Source organism: Peromyscus eremicus, chromosome 18 (genome assembly GCF_949786415.1).
Source record: "Peromyscus eremicus chromosome 18, PerEre_H2_v1, whole genome shotgun sequence".
NCBI lineage: Eukaryota > Metazoa > Chordata > Mammalia > Rodentia > Cricetidae > Peromyscus > Peromyscus eremicus.
The window spans coordinates 6,744,077-6,763,075 of NC_081434.1; the positions used below are offsets into that span (position 1 = coordinate 6,744,077).

General features: G+C 37.9%; 1 protein-coding gene across 6 annotated transcripts in view; it reads left to right on the forward strand.

The window, feature by feature from the left end:
- The window catches only part of Usp15 (ubiquitin specific peptidase 15), a 95,834-nt gene that overhangs the window by 22,414 nt on the left and 54,421 nt on the right, over positions 1-18,999 (forward strand). For 3 of the 6 annotated variants that reach the window (XR_009375128.1, XR_009375130.1, XR_009375129.1), the window contains exons 3-5: positions 5,098-5,228; positions 12,233-12,359; positions 15,787-15,932. Coding sequence is in view for 3 of the 6 variants with exons in the window: in XM_059245665.1 (XP_059101648.1) it covers positions 5,098-5,228; positions 12,233-12,359; positions 15,787-15,936 (408 nt within the window). In the remaining 3 variants the exon portion in view is untranslated. Of the gene's footprint in view, positions 1-5,097; positions 5,229-12,232; positions 12,360-15,786; positions 15,937-18,999 lie in introns of those variants that run through there. The other 3 variants (XM_059245659.1, XM_059245661.1, XM_059245665.1) reach the window with 2 other exon arrangements.

Below are 18,999 nucleotides of genomic sequence, written 5' to 3' on the forward strand. Positions count from 1 at the left end.
AGGTATAGCAGGACAGGATGGTCGTTCCCCACAGTAGAGGAACAGAGTGAGCCCCTCTCTGGGTGCCTGTGTGAAGGGCTGGTCTCTGTTGTGTATCACTCGGGATGCTGCTGGGGCCAGCGTAGTTAGGTAGGGAATTTAAAAATAAAAGAGGCAGTGGCTACACGTGAAGGAAGGCTCAGACCATGATGTTTTCTTCAGAAGGAACAAGAGAAGTAGAGTATGCCTCCAGTATACTGACCTGTGGTGTGTAAGTTGGGAATTAGAGGAAGAGATTGATGGATCCTGCATAAGGTTAAAAAGTTAAAAAAAAAAATGAGTCCTTGCAATTGATAATTTACATGTGAAAGACAGAAAAGACACACCCATAAAAAAAAATTAGACTCTCAGAATCTGTAGCCAGTCTGATGGGTGTATATGAATAGCATTTACCTAAGTGGACCATATTCTGAATCATAAAACTTATCTCAAATCATAAAAAGTCTATTCTTTTACCACAGAAGAATAAAACCTACTTTTAAGAAAACATTAAGCCCAGTGAAAAAGTAGGCAAAAAAAATCCTGAATAAATCTTTACTTTACCAAAAGAGGGGTTGAGGAAGTACAATGAAATTCTTACTGCATAGGGATGAAGACTTGAGTTTCATCCTCATATAAACAGCCAGACTTGTGATACCCTCTTGTAATTCCTGTGCTGGGGAGCTAGAGGCCTGGGCCTGCTGGCCAGCCAGCCTAGTCTGCATGGTAAGTCTCAGGTCCAATGAGGCACCCTGTCTTAAAATCATGTGGTCAGCTCCCGAGTAAAAGCGCCCAGTGAAAACCCCCCTCTACATACATGCACATGTAACCATGTAACGACACACACATGAATATGCCCATACAATTTGTGCATACTCATAGTTTTCCAAAAGAATAGGTATAAATGTTCAGCTTTATTAGTATGAAAGAAATGAAGAGATTAGAGGCTGGAGAGATGGCTCAGCAGTCGAAAGGGTGTGCTTGTCTTGTAAAGGACCCAGGTTCAGTTTCCAGCACCAACAGGGTCAGCTCACAACTGCCTGCGACTTCACTTCATGGGCATTGGATGCCTTGTGGCACAGACACACATATACACATAATTAGAAGTCTTTAAAAAATGAAAATTAAAGTCACAGTGACAGGTGACCAGGGATGTGGCACAGTGGTAGAACATGCAGTCCTGAGTTTGACATACAGAACCATAATGTAGTGCTGTTATGCATGTATGATTTAATTAAGATATAAAAGAATCACTGCTGACACTCGCTGTCAAGGATGAAGAGCAAATAGATTTAAATTGGACATCTATTAGCCGTAGTACACAGTCATACTATGCTGGGTATTTACCTAAGAGAAATGAAAGCATTTACCCATAAGAAAAGTTCCACTGTAATATTCATATAGTGTTTTTAATAGAAAAACTTGCCTGCAACCCAAATGCCTGTGAACATCTCTGAATGGATAAGCAAATGATAGTATATTCATATAATGAAGCCTGCTTAGCACTTAAAAATGAATAAATTGCTGATAGATAGAAGTATCTACAGATCCCAAAATAGTATAAATAAAGCCAAACCAAAGGAGGGCATATTATTTTATGTACATTTATAGAAAATTAATTCTAGAAAATATAAATTAGTTGTAAAACATAGATAATGATTACCATAACAGTAGAATCCAGACAAGCAGAGAGAAGAAATTATAGAGAGCCGTGAGGGAACTTTAGGGTGATAGATGTATTATCCTTTTGCTAGGAGTGGTAATCTCACAGTTGGTAGATAGGACAGAACTTACCCCTCTCTGCCCACATATTTCATGGCATGGGACACAGTCTCCTTTGCACCAGCACTACCTGAGGACTCTGGAAGTCCCTGCAGCAAAAGAGAACCAGGAGCTGGAGAGAAAAAGCTGAGGGTGGAAGATCGAGAGACCTGAAAGGAGGAATAGGATAGTCTTGAAAACAGTCCTAGCGGCTGGAACAGATAGGTACTGTGTTGGTCACATTTTGTATTGCACAAGAAGATTGTACCCTAGGAAATGACCTCGTACACAATGATGAAGAATCTAGTAGTGAATCTTCTGCTTCTACTACTGCCTATCCTTGAGAACAAAATTAATTGTACATTCAGACCAGAGATGCTCTTTGGACTGATCAGCTGGTTTTGCTCTTCAGCCATTTTTGAAAGGCCTGAGTGAGCTCATGAATGTCATTTTAGTCCATGCTTGACAAATGTGAGATAGGACTATAAAGATCAAAAGGCAAGTAGAAATAAATCTACACTCTAGCTGATCATGCAGGGGACAAGCATGACTGTCTCCATAAATATGCACAACCTAGACTTAAAATTTGTGATTACAGGGTGTTCTGTCCTATAAAAGGATGAGGTTTTAGTTAAACTGGGCGGTGTTGGTCATACACCTTTAATCCCAGCACTCGGGAGGCAGAGGCAGGTGGATCTTTTGTGAGTTCAAGGCCGGTGGATCTTTTGTGAGTTCAAGGCCAGCCTGGTCTACACAGTGAGTTCCAGGACAGCCTGGGCTACACAGAGAAACCCTATCTCGAACCACCCTCCCCAAAAAAAGCATGTGGTTTTTGCTGGTAGCCCATGACTGACAGCTATTGGAATCTCTGCAAGTGTACTAGCCTAATCAATTTCCTCTTCTGTTTAAAAAATTACCAGTTTGTATAATTTATAATTTATGTACAGTTTATTGTTCAGCAATTATATATTGTTAGATACAGAAGTGATAAATCAAAAACAAATCCCTTCTCTTTAATTTGAAGGTGTTCTCCACATACAAAAAGATAAAGTGGTCATTTTATTCTGTATACCAAGTATAGTATTATGTGAATTCTGTCACATGATCAAACTATATACTTAAACTCAGCTATTGTAAAAAATAACATATAAGTCTTGATTTTAGAATTTTCCCAAGATTTCTTCAGGCTAGATTGTGTTATATGGCAAAATATATGGAGTTAGAATAAACAACATTCATGTTTGAATTCCGTCTCTGCAAATTTCTGTGTATAGAACCTTGAGCAACTTACCATCTCTGTCTATTTACTATGAAAATGGAGCTACCTACTTCTTAAGGTTACTCTGAAAAAATAAACCTAGAATAAAATAGCAAGGATTTTGTCCCTTCCTCCTGTCTTCCCTCCTAGCTCAGGATGGCCTTTGAACAGAACATACAATATAGCTGATGACCTCCATTTCCCCCTTCCAAGTGCTGGAATTAAAGGTGTGTACCACCACCATACCCAGCTAATAGCATGGTTTTCTAGAATAAAATGCTCCATATTGCCTTTAATTTTATAAGATTACCCAGGGCAGGTTACTCACTGGCCCTGGATATATTCTTTTTTTTTTTAATTTTATTTTAAAGATTTATTTATTTTATGTATGTGAGCACTCTATCTGCATGTACACACCTTTAATCCAGCAGAGGGTACCAGATCCCATTACAGATGGTTGTGAACCACCATGTGGTTGCTGGGAATGAACTCAGGACCTCTGGAAGAGCAGCCAGTGCTCTTAATCACTAGCCATCTCTCCAGTCCCTCTGGATATATTCTCATACAAAGACATCCATCTTGCAAGGTTGTTTAGAGAATTCACAATAGTGTATCTGCCATAGTTATCTGCTGTGTGATGTCTCATAGTACATTTTGCTTACTTAGTATATGTAATTTTCTTCACTTTCACAGTTTCTGAAAACATACTCCAAATTGTATTTGCTGACAATTTACACTTTACAACCACAGTTTAAAAGCCTGTGTTTCAGGTTAATCCTAAGGTGGCTCAGCAGGTAAAGGTACTTGTCTCCAGGCCTGAAGACCGGTGTGATGGAAGGAGAGAACTGACTCCCACAGTTGTGCTTCTCTATAGGTGTGCCATGACACGGGTGTGAATAGACCATGCATGCACGATACATGTCATCATGTTTAGCCAATACTCGCTTTACTTCTGTCAAAGATCATATAAAATTCTGACTTTGTCATTTTTTGTTTCTATATAAAACAGAGCTTTCTTGAAGTTCAGAAATCCACAGGTGAATTCTAAAAGAATAATAATTCTATTACCCTCTTGAGCTTTTTTCCTGCAAGAATAGAACATTCTCATCGTAGAAATGCCACAGAGAACAATGTTCCTTCCTTGGATGATTAAAATCTACTCAGGTCAAGAAAATCCCATTTAGGTTAGTTATAACTCATTGAGCTAGTTCTCTTTCCATACTTTGGAATCTCAAATGACTAATTAATAAATGAGTCCCACAATGGTACAGTGACATTGCTTTAACAAAGGAAATTATTCCTAGGTCTCTGCCCTGAATTATACAAGAGTTCTGAGTTTAGCTTAGATATTTAAAAGCGTTTCAGAATTAAAATTGCTTCTACACAACCACCGTTTCAAATTTGGGAATGAATCCCAATTGTGGGTCTTCTGGAATAATGTAGATACTTTACAGTACAACTTAAAAATTTTATCATGGTTTCCAAGCTTATGTATATTGGAGTCATTTGATATGTTGTTGATTTAGTGCCATAACAGGTTGCTATTTGTTACCGCCTAATAACATGCCTGTACTAACACTTCGGAGACTAAGGCAGGAGAACTGCAAATTCTAGGCCAGCCTGGGCCTCTTCATGAGACCCTGTCACAAAAAAGAAAAGAGCTATTGACTTACTCATGACTTTTCTACACTTACTGTTTGGTACCCCCCACTGTTGTGTGAGGGAATCAGACACTCAAAATATTTGAAGAACCTCTTCTGTTGGTGTCTTAGCTAATATTAATGTATTAGTATTTTAGGAACCAAAGAAAAATTATGCATTTTAACACTACTGGTTGACTAGTAGAACCTTGAAACTTTTTCAGGCAACAGCTTATTTTTAAGTATATTTGATTCAAATGTTCTTGGAGTTTTGGTTTTTTTTTTTTTCTTTTTCAGAATTTATTATTGTAAATACTTCAGATCACCTTTTGTGAGTTTCAGTATGTAGTATGTGAAACAGTGTATTCAGAGATGTGTACTCTTTCCTGTTCTGTACTAAGTTTATTTTTCCCTTTGTAGATGGCGATGCCCAGTCACTTAAGGAGCACCTTATCGATGAGTTGGATTATATACTGTTGCCAACTGAGGGCTGGAATAAACTCGTCAGCTGGTACACGCTGATGGAAGGCCAAGAGCCAATAGCAAGAAAGGTATATTTGAGAGTAACTGAGTATAAATATATTTTAAGTAGCTCACATTGGTAATTCGATGTGTTCTGAAGCCTTGTTAACATATCTTAGGAGAAAAGCCAAGAAAACATTCCTATGCACTGGATACCTAGCTGATAACATGGATAGAAACAGAATTAATATCTACTTTACAGTCGAAGATGGGACAAAAGGAAGGGGCCAGTGTTCTATATGGCACACTGCTTTTTTCTACGACAATTTTAAAAATAAAGTAAATGTTGATGAAATGGTTTTTTGCAACATAAAATACTTTAAAAATGAAAATGTAAATTTTTCAATCTTTTTTTTTTAGTTTTATAATTATAGTCTAGAAATACTAAAAATAACCTTTTTTTTTTTTTTTTTTTTTTTTTTTTTTTTTTTTTTTTTTTTTTTTTTTGGTGTTTTGAGGCAGGGTTTCTCTGTGTAACCTTGGAGCCTGTCCTGGAACTCCCTCTGTAGACCAGGCTGGCCTCGAACTCACAGAGATCCTCCTGCTTTGGCCTCCCAAGTGCTGGGATTAAAGGCATGCATCACCACCACCCTGCTAAAAATGAACATTTTTTGGAATTAAAATGGGCAGTACTCTAGTAGAATACCAAATTTCAAGGTAAATACGCTGAACTTACATGTCTATTGAATAATTTATTTTGATTTGTATAATGGGAATGTAGGTGTGTTTGTTTTGTCATTCTTGGAAATTGAGTGCTCTGACTAGTTAAAGATAGCCTTTACCTGTGAAATGGAACTGTAAGAACAGCTTCAGTGTTTGAAAAACACTTCTTCCTTTAAATCGTTTTGATAATTTCATAGGAATGGATATGCATTGTATTGTGAATGTATTCACCCTACTACCCTCTCTTACCCCCAAAACTCACTTCTTAAAGGAAAAGTTGAATGTGTATTACATTTTCTTCCTTAAACCTGGAGCACATTGCACGCTACAAGTTTCAGTATGGTACTAGATCCGCCAACAAATTCATTGCCTTTTAAAAATTCTTAGTCTTTTTAAAAGGACTTACTGAAGTTTGGTTTTCAAAAACTAAGGAAGTTAAAGTGAAAAGAAAAAGAATCATGGAAAGTTCACATACTTATAAAGAAAAATTTGAGAAGTCTGTTAGAAGGTCATACATTTGTTCTTAATAATGTGAATGTAAATCTTTCAACATGTAAAGTAATTTTCAAACTTTAATATACATAAAATTGCCTGGAATCCTTATTAGAGCTGCATCTTCCCTCCAGATGAAACCAGTAGGTCTAAGAAATTGCATTTTCCTATCCCCTAAATTACCGATAGAGAGAAACGGTGCTTCCAGAAATAAACACAGTAACTGTTCTTACAGAGTCTGATGTCCAGCTCTGAATTGTATCAATCTCTGGTTACATTAAAGGATCTGTGATACATATACAAAAGTAACCACGTTCTGGGGACTAGAGTTTTAAACTTTTCAACTAACTTTAGTGCTAGGCACTCAGCCATAAAAACAAGCTAACCAGAAAACAGGGAAATAAGCAAGATAAGCAGGAGCCAAACTGGAAAAGTAGCAGATTTATGTGGTGATACACTGTGTACCCTAATACACTTTCCTGGGGGTCTGAGGACAGAGCCAGCCACTAGATTAGACATAGAGGTCAGGCAGTGGTGGCACACACACTTAATCCTATCACTCTGGAGGTAGAGATTCGTCTGGATCTCTGAGAGTGCAAAGCCACACTGGGAACAGACCTTTAATCCCAGTACTGAGAAGCACACATGCATTTAATCCCAGGAAGTGATGGCAGGGCAGAGAAAGGTATATAAGGTATGAGGAAACAGGAACTAAAGCAGTTCAGCTGAGACCCTTTTGGGTGAGGACTTGGAGGATTCATGGAGTTGGTGAGGTAATACGTGGTGTCTGTAGCTTGCTCTGCTTCTCTGATCTTTCAGCTTTCACCCCAATATCTCGCTCTGGGTTTTATATTGAAAGACCATCTAAGATTCGAACAACAGAGATAAGACTCGTAAGAACAGTTAATGGTGACAGTAGACTTAGTGTGCTCAAAAAATAAATAACTGGAAAGTAGTGAAAAACTATTAAACAAGATCCCAATGCTTCTGAAACTAATAATATAAATAATATACTTTACATTTGAGTGTAATGGTAAAGAGAGCCGAAAAGTGAATTTTTAGGCCAATTGATGTTAGTAGAAAATATGCAATGTAGAATTTATACTAAGGAACAGAATGTCTTTGAAAAGTGAAGTTGTGCTTGTTATAGTGACTGAATGCAGCATAACTACCTATTATTGGAGTCTTAGGAGAGACGGAGTGGAGCAGGTAGAACTAATGCCTGAAGAGGGAAGAACAGAGTTGTTCCCAAACTGAGAAAGTACCAAATTACGGAGTCGGGAAACACCAATTCTCAGACTGAAGTAATACAAACACATAATCAAAAGTTAACAAGAGAAAAAGATATTGCTCAGCATTGTTAGACAAAAAGATACATTGTTCTCAAAAAAGAGTAAGTCAAGGAAATGGTTTCCCAGCAGAAACACTGGAAGACAGGAAGAAGGGTACTATTTTCAGTACACTACAAGAAAGTAACTGCCAATCCAGAATTCTATGACCAAAGGAAGGATCCTTCAAAAAGGAGAAGAAAATAGGAAGACCTAAGTTCTTTATCCTGTGTGTTTTCTGATGCTAATCCCTTAGTTTGGGAATACTGGTGTGTTCTCCTACACCTGATGGGACATATTTTAAGATTAGGTTAGGGAAGATCTTGGAATGTATATCTCAGGTGTCTCTGTCATGGAGAACTGAATTGCACATGTCAAGGACATTGTGTGTACTCTAAGAAGAGGCCCACCCAGCTAGTAAAGTGGACTGTCAGTTCTAAATGAGTCTTCAGATAACTGAAGCCATAGCCCAAAGCTTGACAGAAACTTCATGAGAAATCTCAACCCAGATCAGTTGCTTACAGATTTTTGACCCTCAGAGATGATGTCAGTTGTTTGTAGTTAGTGAAGTCTTAAGATCATGTATCAGTAGGTTGTTCATACTAGTTTAGGTACCTGGATGCTGTAGTATTAACTATGTAGTAAACACAGCAGGAACTATGGTGGCTTTGGCTGTACAGTGATCAAAAGGTATGAAACATGAGTATCAATAAAAGCCTAAAAGACCATGAGCAGACTGAGGAGAATTTGAGGTTTGAGGAGGGTACCAGTGAAGACTTAAAGGAAAAGAAGGAAAACCTTGGGAACTGTAGGAATATGGTCTTTGTTGAAATGTCTCTACTATAAACTGAAAGATAAAGTATCATGAATGTAGTGATTTGACAAAGTGGTGCCTAATATCTACTTGTACTGCCTGTAGTCTGTATATAAAGATAATAAGCTAAAGATGGAGTACTTAATACATCAAGGCAGTACTGTACTGGCTTGAAACATGATCTTGATGATGTGAGAGCCAAGCTTGGACTGTAACATCACCATGGCACAGTTGGGGATGCATCTCTCAGAAATAGTTTACAAGACCTATTAGGAATTAAGGATGTCATTATCTTAATAATATTCACTGATAAACTGATCAAATCCTAGGTCATCAGACAAACTCCCAAAATGACAACTGATAGAAGTTATCCTGTGTGTTTCCTGTCCCTAGTGGGATTAAGCTAGAAATTCATAACAGAGACACTTGATCCCCTACCTATTTACAGTAGTATAATTTTAAATAATGAAAACCAGAGAAGAGATAAAGATCCAAATTTAAACTAAATGATAATAAAAATACAACTTAAATAGATAAGCCAGACATGCTTCCTGCTGACATATGCCCTTGATCTCAATATTCAATATTTGGGAGGTGGAGATGGGGTAGCTTCGGTTACATAGTGAAATTGTTTCCATTTTTACAAAACTAAAGAACAGGGAATGGGTCAAGTCATTCTTAGGAGGACCTTTACAACTAAATGCCAGTCGGTTTTCTTGGTTAAGAAAAGGAGATGGAATTTTAATGAAGAAATATTGTAATGTGGACATTAGTGAAGCTAAATAAGATTACAGTGTATAGTAGCTTAGGATGTTACTCAGATATGAGTCCCAGTCCCAAAGTTTCTGTTGGTAAGAATATTTGATTCCTAGTTTTTTATTATCAAATGGCTACAAGAAAATATTATAGGAACTCAGTATATTGTTTCATTCTTAAACAGCATTGTAGCTAGAGTTTTCCTGCCTGGCCCACAGTCAGGGCAAATCTCTTTCACCTGCCAGTCCCACAGCCTCTCAGACCCGACCAAGTAAACACAGAGACTTATGTTAGTTACAAACTGTATGGCCGTGGCAGGCTTCTTGCTAACTGTTCTTACAGCTTAAATTAATCCATTTCCATTAATCTATACCTTGCCACATGGCTCGTGGCTTACCGGCATCTTCACAAGCTGTTTCTCATCGTGGCGGCTGGCAGTGTCTCTCTGACTCAGCCTTCCACTTCCCAGCTTTATTCTCCTCCTTGCCCCGCCTATACTTCCTGCCTAGCCAACGGCCAATCAGTGTTTTATTGATTAATCAGCAACACATTTGCCATACATCCCACAGCACTTCCCCCCCCTTTTTTTTTTTTTTCAAAAAGGAAGGTTTTAACCTTAACAAAGTAAAATTACATATAATTTGGGAATTTGGGCGTAGCTTCTCTTACTACTTCCTGCTGGAAGGGGGCGCTGTATCTTATGGGGAAACAAAGAAAATTTTAGAATTATGGAATAGTCCATGAGGCTGTATCGTCTGAGCCAGATGCCTTCAAACCATTCTGGATGTTGGATCATCTGGGCCATGGTGTCATCAGAGACCTTTCAGGTGGTCTTGGCTGGTCAAACCTGATGTATCTTAATCTGGAACAATTCCATAGCCTTTGGCTTTCTGTGGGAACAAAAGAGACTCTTTTCCAAAGCAACATATCCTTATATCCAAATTTTGAAGTCAGGGTATCTTTAAAATATACATTTTGGCATAACTCAACAGCTTTTACAATCAAATGTTTTTCTGCAGTTAAAAATCCCAAAGACAACACAATCCAGATTCTCTGTGTAATATCCATTTTTACGTGGCTTATTTTATATACTACCTTTACTGTCTCTTTAAAGACTTTATTTTTAAAAACTATTTATTTCTTTATATAACTGTATATATTCCTTTTTTGACTCTTTCAAACCTACGTATATTTTACACACATTGTAAAGTATTACATCTGAATCTGTCTTATTGTGAATCTATTGCCTTAAACTGCAACAGCTGTGGCTGCTGGCTCCGCCCACCTCAGCTTCCCAACATGGCTACGTTTACCACCAGCTCTGGGAGCTATCGTGGGTCTATGCTTTTATCCAAGCAGCGTGTAGCCCAAAAACCTCTTTTTTTGTTTTGTACCTGCAAAGGCTAAATCCACCACGCAGCTTAATGTGCCACTTGCAGAGGCCTGATTCCCGCCATACTGCAGGTCAAGCACACAAGCTAGAAACCCGCCAGTAGCTCAAACCGGCAGCTGCCGCTCATTTGAGAGAGACAGTTAGGAACTGTTTTTAGCTCCGTTTTAGAATCTTTTTTTCTCAGTTTTTAGGTGGAAACTCTTGCCACCACGTTGGACGCCATTTGTAGCTTGAGTTTTCCTGTCTGGCCCACAGTCAGGGCAAATCTCTTTCACCTGCCAGTCCCACAGCCTCTCAGACCCGACCAAGTAAACACAGAGACTTATGTTAGTTACAAACTGTATGGCCGTGGCAGGCTTCTTGCTAACTGTTCTTACAGCTTAAATTAATCCATTTCCATTAATCTATACCTTGCCACATGGCTCGTGGCTTACCGGCATCTTCACAAGCTGTTTCTCATCGTGGCGGCTGGCAGTGTCTCTCTGACTCAGCCTTCCACTTCCCAGCTTTATTCTCCTCCTTGCCCCGCCTATACTTCCTGCCTAGCCAACGGCCAATCAGTGTTTTATTGATTAATCAGCAACACATTTGCCATACATCCCACAGCACAGCATAACTCTGTGTTAAGAGGACTAAAGCATCTTATGTGGAACTTAAAAGTTTTGCACTGTGAGTTAAGATATTAAAATGTGAGACATAGAGTCTGTAGAACTGTTATAAAGATTTGTAACAAACATGATGAAGAGAAAGAACATAGCTGAAAAAGTAAAGTCCTGCTGGATTGTACAGGAAACTCAAGACAAACTATTTGAAAACCCTAGGTTGAAACCGTTTTTCCTGAAAGTGAAAGAGGAGTTGGTGATTCTTGTGTTGACTTTGATATGAGCCTGCTGGTTCATGTAAGCCATTGGAGCCTCCCTTTTGCCATATCTGTCTAATGTATCACATATCAGGCCAATTACTATTTTCAGAAACAGTGTTCATGACTGAAATCCTACAGTTAACCTTTAGAGGAGCAAAAGGAATATACTTATTTAAAAGGTGAACCTAATGTGTAAATATTTTACCGTCCTATGCTTTATTACTTGCATGCTTGACTGCTTTTCTTTATTTTGCTTGTGTGCTGCATAGACTTACTAAGAACCCATTTAAAGGTCAGACAAAGTCATTTTAGAATGAAATGAAGGTATCCATTACAGGGACGGAGCGGTCATTTTAAAAGACATATTTTAACATAAATAGTCATAACAGACCTTGTAGATACAGTTACACAAAGCTTTGTAAGTTTTCGGTGTCAGAGCACTGTTAAAAAGGTAGGCATCTATCTGTATCTTTATTCAGAGCTGTATGTGAAAATCATACAGAGAAAATTAAACCGGTAAATTTATTGTTTATTGCATACCAAAATATTCACAAATTAGTAGAATGCCTTTCTAAACTGTTAATGGTTTAAATTGTTTATAATAGCTAATTATATTTCATTGGATATCTGTAGTTTTTCTGAAGCCTTGTTAAAGATATGTATTACTATGAGAAAGAACTCCATTGCTAGAATTCTTACTAATTGGTTTGGTTTTTGTCTTGAAGGTGGTAGAGCAGGGTATGTTTGTGAAGCACTGCAAAGTAGAAGTCTATCTCACAGAATTGAAGCTCTGTGAAAATGGAAACATGAACAACGTGGTAACTCGGAGATTTAGCAAAGCGGACACAATAGGTAATGGGAGCCTGTGCAGAGTGCTTGACTGTTGGCTATAGTGTGCTGTGCTGCCAACCTGCTTGGGGGTGTAGTCATCAACATTGTAGAATCTCAGCTTAGCGCTGACTGGCTTGTTCCTTACTTCATTAAATGAGTTCAATGTTTGTCCCACTTTTAATTTAAGAAAATCAGATTTTAAAATTAGCATTTGAAAAATTGCATGCCATGTTTGTAACAACAAAATATAAATTTAAGTAGAATTTTAAGTGGACCATGTTAAATAAAAATTGGTCAAGTATGGAGAAAAAAAGTCAACTGGTATTTCCTTCATTCCAGGTAAGTAGCTAAGGCAGCAGGCTTGGTTTTTTTAGAGCATATTGAGGAGTTTATTCATGGGTACACTTGAAAAACAGTCTCGGCTACCAGTGGACGCAATTCTCTATAGCTTTGTATAAATAGTGACAGTGACTTGAACACATTAAAATTTTAATTAGTACATATTAATTATACATGCCAATAGGTTTAATTATGAAATGTTCGTACATGTGTGAGATATAATGACATATTCACCCCCATTAGCCTATCTTCTGGTACCTTTATAATGCACAGTGTTAACAATTTATCTGCACATAAAGTGTTTATTTAAAAGATAGTAATAATAGTGATCTTGTTGGAAAATACGAACAAATAATAGAGAAACGTAACATGCAGAACTCAGCATGCCAGAGAGATTAGCAAAGTGTGAAGTTCTGCACTGTGTAAGTGTTCCTAATTTGAGCTAGTCACTAAGAACACTGATTGAAAGTAAGTGAGGAGTGATAGCTGCATTGTAACCATGGTGATAAGCTGAGTATTTAGAGGGCAACTGGACCAGGTTAGTGAAATAGTAGCAGTCAATCATCCTGTGGGGTCTGTGACCTCTCCTGACACAGGATCTTAGCCAGGTTTACAGTACCAAGCCTGAGTTTCCTCTAACAAGCGGGCCTTAAATCAAATCGGATGGCTATTGGCTCCCTGAAACGGCTAGGTGTCCTTACATTATTGCACTCAAAGGCAGACCATGGCTGGGTAAGGCTGTTGGAAACTTCTCTGAGCAATCTACATATCACCTTTTGGCTCTATAAAGATCCATAGCCAGTTGGAACATAAATAACTACATGTTACATGTTAGTATAATTAATAATTATAAAATCTCTAGCAAGTTATAAATTCAGAAAATCTGAGTCCATCAGAACCTTTTTTTTAGATAATTATTTTACTTACAAAGCTCAGGAAATCAGCAACTGATTTTAATTTCTGCGTTGAAAACAACCATTAGGAAGTTTTTACATTAAGTACTAAATAAAAATTTATAGGGGATAAATGTAATTTAAACAGAATTATCTGTTTCAGAAAGTTTGATCTGACATAGATTTTAACCCATATACTTTAGATATCCTAATACTTTTTAAGGGTTCAAGAATTGAATATATTGCTTAATATAGTAAATGAACTGAATTTTTGGTAACTTGAAATTTCTTATTGTTAACTGGATGTTTTTCAAACTGCTTGGAATTAGGATAATAAGCGAAAGATGGCTGTGTGTGTGTGTGTGTGTGTGTGTGTGTGTATTTGTTATCCTTTTGGTCTTTAAAGAAACTTGATTGAAACTGACTTTTTTTAAAAGCTCTATTAAATTGTCAACCCAGAATTAGGAAATTGATTCACATTTTCGTGTTGTTGCTAAATTAATAAAATAATTCTTTTTTTCAGCTTATACTACCCACATGATAGTAAAATGATAACAGTAGACAATTTGAGATAGTTTAGACTGTTAGAGCTGAAATACTTGACTTTGACTGTTTTACTCTCTAAATATGTTTTAAAGCTAACCACTAAGGACATAATTTGTTCTAAGGCTTCTAAAAAATGCTTTCTTAATAAAAATTAATAAAATTGGTTGACATTCTTGTAAATATTCCTACCAGAAATGCTTTTCATAATTTTTTTGTTATGTATATTTAAAAATGTTTGTTTCCTTCCTGAAATAATAAGATCTGAGTGACATGTGGAAAAAGAAATGCTTAGTCCGTGAAATTCGTCTCCAGTGGTTTTGACAATACACGATTCCAGCCACTGGTCCCATGGCCATCTTTCACCTCCATTGTCTTGCTGGTTTCTTCTTTGTTTTTCTAGACTAGATTAGTGCAGATAGGCAGGACTGCAGGCTAAGGAGTGTGGAGGGGAATGACTGCCATTACCCTTAGCTGTCATTCCATCTCGGGTAGCACGTGTTTTCTGGCCTCTACTGCGTTCTTTCTCTTGGGCACATTGCACCAGTGCTAACTCTCTTCACTCTTTCTCCGTGGTCTCTGGTGAGTTTCTCATTGCCTAGTTCTTAACCCACCAGCAAAATTTAGCATAGTATACTCCTTGTCTAGAAACACCATCATAGCCTTGATCTGAAAATACTGGTATCTCCATGCTTGGCCTCCTCTCCCTTGGGCCCCCTCTTTTTTTTTTTTTTTTTTTTAATTAATTTTATCTGATTTCCTGACTTAAAATATTTTTATTAATGTTCAACCCAACACTCTTAGTTCCAGTTTCAGCCACCTTATATCTTCACTTATGTCTTCACTCATAAAGAATCTTAAGTATACATGAAGTTAAACTCTCTTCCCTTGCTCATAAAGCCTAGTCACATTCTTCCTGTCTCAGTAATTAACTGCCTCCTCTTAGAGTTGTTCGGGTGAAAACTGTGGGTGTATTAGGCCAGCAATCCGGCTCAGCAGGGAAAGCTGTACCTGCGGCCATGCCTTGACAGTCTCAGTTCTGTCCCTGGAGCTCATGTGGTGGAAACCAGCTCATTCCTCTGATGATGATACCCATGTGTGCACATGCCTACACACACACACACACACACACACACACACACACACTACATACTACATAAATGTAACAGTCGTCTTTACTTACAGTGAAGTCTGTAAGGAGAAGATGGGATGTTTGGATTTGGTTTTGCTGTCCTACACATAATCTTTTAGCATATCTTGGGAATATGTTCTCATTCTTGAATGTATGATATTCTTAAACAGATTGCATTATGAATATGAATATTTCTTATTGTTGGTGTCTTACCATATTTTAGTTTCTAATGCTTTTTGCAGTCTTAAATTTCTCAAATAATCAGCTGTCAGTGTTAAAAATTACCATTTCCCCTTTAAAAACACATAGCTGGCCTTATGACAAAGCTTTTTTATTACTATTTCTTATATATTTGTTTTTCTGTTTTTGCTATTTTATCCTTTTTTTTTAATTTATAATGTTTTTATTTTTATATATTTTATATTTTATTTTGTACTTTATAAATTTATAATGTAGTCTGGTAAGCATTTAGCACTTTGTAACTAATATACCGATTTTTTAAATATATTGTATTTACGTATCTTCCCTTTTTAAATCTTAGATACAATTGAAAAGGAAATAAGAAAAATCTTCAATATTCCAGATGAAAAGGAGACTAGATTGTGGAACAAGTATATGAGTAATACATTTGAGCCGCTGAATAAACCAGATAGCACCATTCAGGATGCTGGCTTATATCAAGGACAGGTATTTTTAGCAATAATTTCTTTTAAGATTTATTTATTTTTATTTTATGTGTATGTGTGAGTACCTGTGAGTATGTCTGTACCATGTACATGCCTGGTGCTCATGGAGACCAGAAGAGGGCGTTGGATCCCTTAGAAAGGAACTGGAGTTACAGGTGGTTGTAAGCCACCTAATTTGGGTGCTGGGAACTGAACCTAGGTCCTCTGCAAGAGCAACAGATGTTCTAACTGCTGAGCCATCTCTCCAGCCCAACAGGAATGTTTATTTTCAATGCAGCTTTTTGTATTAAAAAGCTTTCTGAATGCTATGTAGTACATGATGGGTCTATCTCTGGCTACCTCTTGCTAACTCTTCTCTATCATCACTGGTCAATAACTGTAATTTCTAGGTTTTTTTTATTGAGCTTGGAAACACTACTTTGCAAACAGTTCATGTTGTAAGGTAGATCAGCAGACTTCCTGTAAAGGATCAAATAATGGTTTTGTCTCTCCGTAAGTCTCTGTTGCAGCAGTGACTCTTCCGTTGTCACGGTGTAAAAGCAGTCACAGGTGACACATGAAGAAGTGGAGATAGTGCATTCCAGGAAAAGCGGGTCTGTTAGAGCTGTAGGCTAAGGGGACTTCAGTCTGTCCATCCCTGATGGGCCTGTCGGCTCCCAGTTTCATCTTCCCTTTGGTGCAGTCTAAAACCATTAAATACAGTGAGAAATAAGAATGGATAATTACAGTTAGCAAACGAGTCTTTCAGTTCATTTCTGTTCTTCTCCCAGCCCTTGTCTTTCATAATCAACGCGGCCTGCTGCCTCCAGCTTCTTACATATTCGCATAGTCTTAACTTTACTGGAGTAATTATTCTAAAATGTGAATCTGGTTCTTTGCCTCTCATAAACCTTTTCCAACTGCTTAGGGATTATGAAGTCCAGAACCCTTAGCCAGCATACAGGTGTCTATCCTTAGATAATCCCTGTCTTTTGGTTGCCATAGTCTTCCTACAGTATGCTTTTGAATGCATTATTCATCTACCCAATGTACCTTTCTTCTCATTTCCCTGCATCGATATTTTAACCATTCAAATGTTCATATTAGCCATCTCATCCAGTTATATAGGTGCATCAAATCACATTAATTTATCCTTCAAATTTCAGCCCAAATGCCATAGCACCTCTTCACCTGTCCTTATTTTTCTCAGTATTTATTGATCTTAATTTAAGAAGAACTTCTCCCCTAATTTCTGTATTGATTTATTAGTATCCTTTAAAAATATACTGAGACTATACTGTACTGAGGTTCATGTTTTGATTAGAGTTTTTTTTTTTTTTTTAATTACTTGTACCTAACACAGTGACTGGTGATTCAGTATGTAGATGACTTTGTTATGCCAGTTTATTTGAAAATTACTATTAACATCAATAATACGATAGTTATTTTAAAAACTCAGAGAAACTGAGATAAATGGTTAGTAAATACCTGCTGTATATCAAGTATTATCTAGGCTGTCAAAGGCAATTTGGTGAGCTGGGGAACTAGTCCCGTGTGCCAGGTACTCGCTCTGCAAGCCTAAGAACCTGAGTTTGATCCCCAGAATACTGTGACCAGCACTGTAGCAGTGGAGAGAGGCGAGTCCTGGGGTTCCTAAGTGGGCCAGCCCCCGTTCCAGTGCAGAACACACCCCCCCCCCCCCCCCCCCCCCCCGCCGCCCACCTCAGAGAGCAAGGTGAATCACTACTGAAGAATGATTCACCTGTGCACATACAGTTAAAATCTTTTAAAGAAAGGAGAAAGTGTGGCATTAGCCATATAATCATTCCCTCTAGAATCTCAAAAACTTCACAGCAATGATTTTCAAACTTATTTAAGCCATTCTTAAGTGAAACTACAAAATTGAGAATACGTAGTAGGAACGTTGCCTGATTGAAGATCAAATGAGACCTAATTAATCTCCTTCCCAGCCATGAGCCCCTCATCCCTAGAGACAGCTGTGCCCTGTTGCGGTCTGTTGGAACTTGCAGTGGGAGTGTAATTTGAAGTTGTTATGAGTTAATTCATTCGATATTTTAGTGGCCTCATGAAATGGGTATTATTTTCCCCAGACATACAGAAAATGTCGTCTTAGAAAGTTAAAGAAGCCGGGCAGTGGTGGCGCACGCCTTTAATCCCAGCACTCGGGAGGCAGAGGCAGGCGGATCTCTGTGAGTTCGAGGCCAGCCTGGGCTACCAAGTGAGTTCCAGGAAAGGCGCAAAGCTACACAGAGAAACCCTGTCTCGAAAAACCAAAAAAAAAAAAAGAAAGAAAGTTAAAAGAATTTGTTGTTCTTGATGACACACACTCATCAAACTGAAGATGAGACTTGGATGAGAGAATTAAGCTAGTTTAATAAGATTAAATATTTGTGAGGACTTGTTCATTTGGGAGGAGGTGGGTTTCAAAGAAATTTTCAAATAAAAAAATTGTGTATGTTCTATATGTATAGAGACCAGAGGAGAATATCAGTGTCAGCTTCCTACCGCACTCCCTTGTTGGGCTTCTCACTGAACCCGAAGCCCACTGTTTGAAGTTCCCTGTTTCTCTTCTAACACCCGACCCCAGTGCTGGGGTGATAGGCATATGTAGCCATGGCCGGCCTTTTTATGTGCATAGTGAGCATTTGAACTCAGCACAACAAGCAAGCTTAATTACTGAGCCTTCTCCCTAGCCCGGAACACACTCTTCTACCCACCCCACCTTTCCTGTAACTTAAAGTGCCCTAATTAGAAAGTGAGAATGGAATTGGAGAGATGGCCCAGTGCTTAAGAGCGCTTGCTGCTCTTGCAGAGGACCTGAGTTTGGGTTCTCAGCACCCACGAATGGCTCAGAACCACCTGTAACTCCAGTTCCAAAGGACTCAGTGCCTCTTCGGGCCTTCCTGGACTCACGTGCACATACCAGTACATAGACACAAAACTGTACATTACTAAAATTAAAGAGAATTTTAAAAAGTTTGAGAGGAATATAGTATGAAAGTGTTTAGCTCCCAATACCAGTGAATTTTCCATTTCCCTTTGATGTGTGTATAATTTAAATTTTGAAT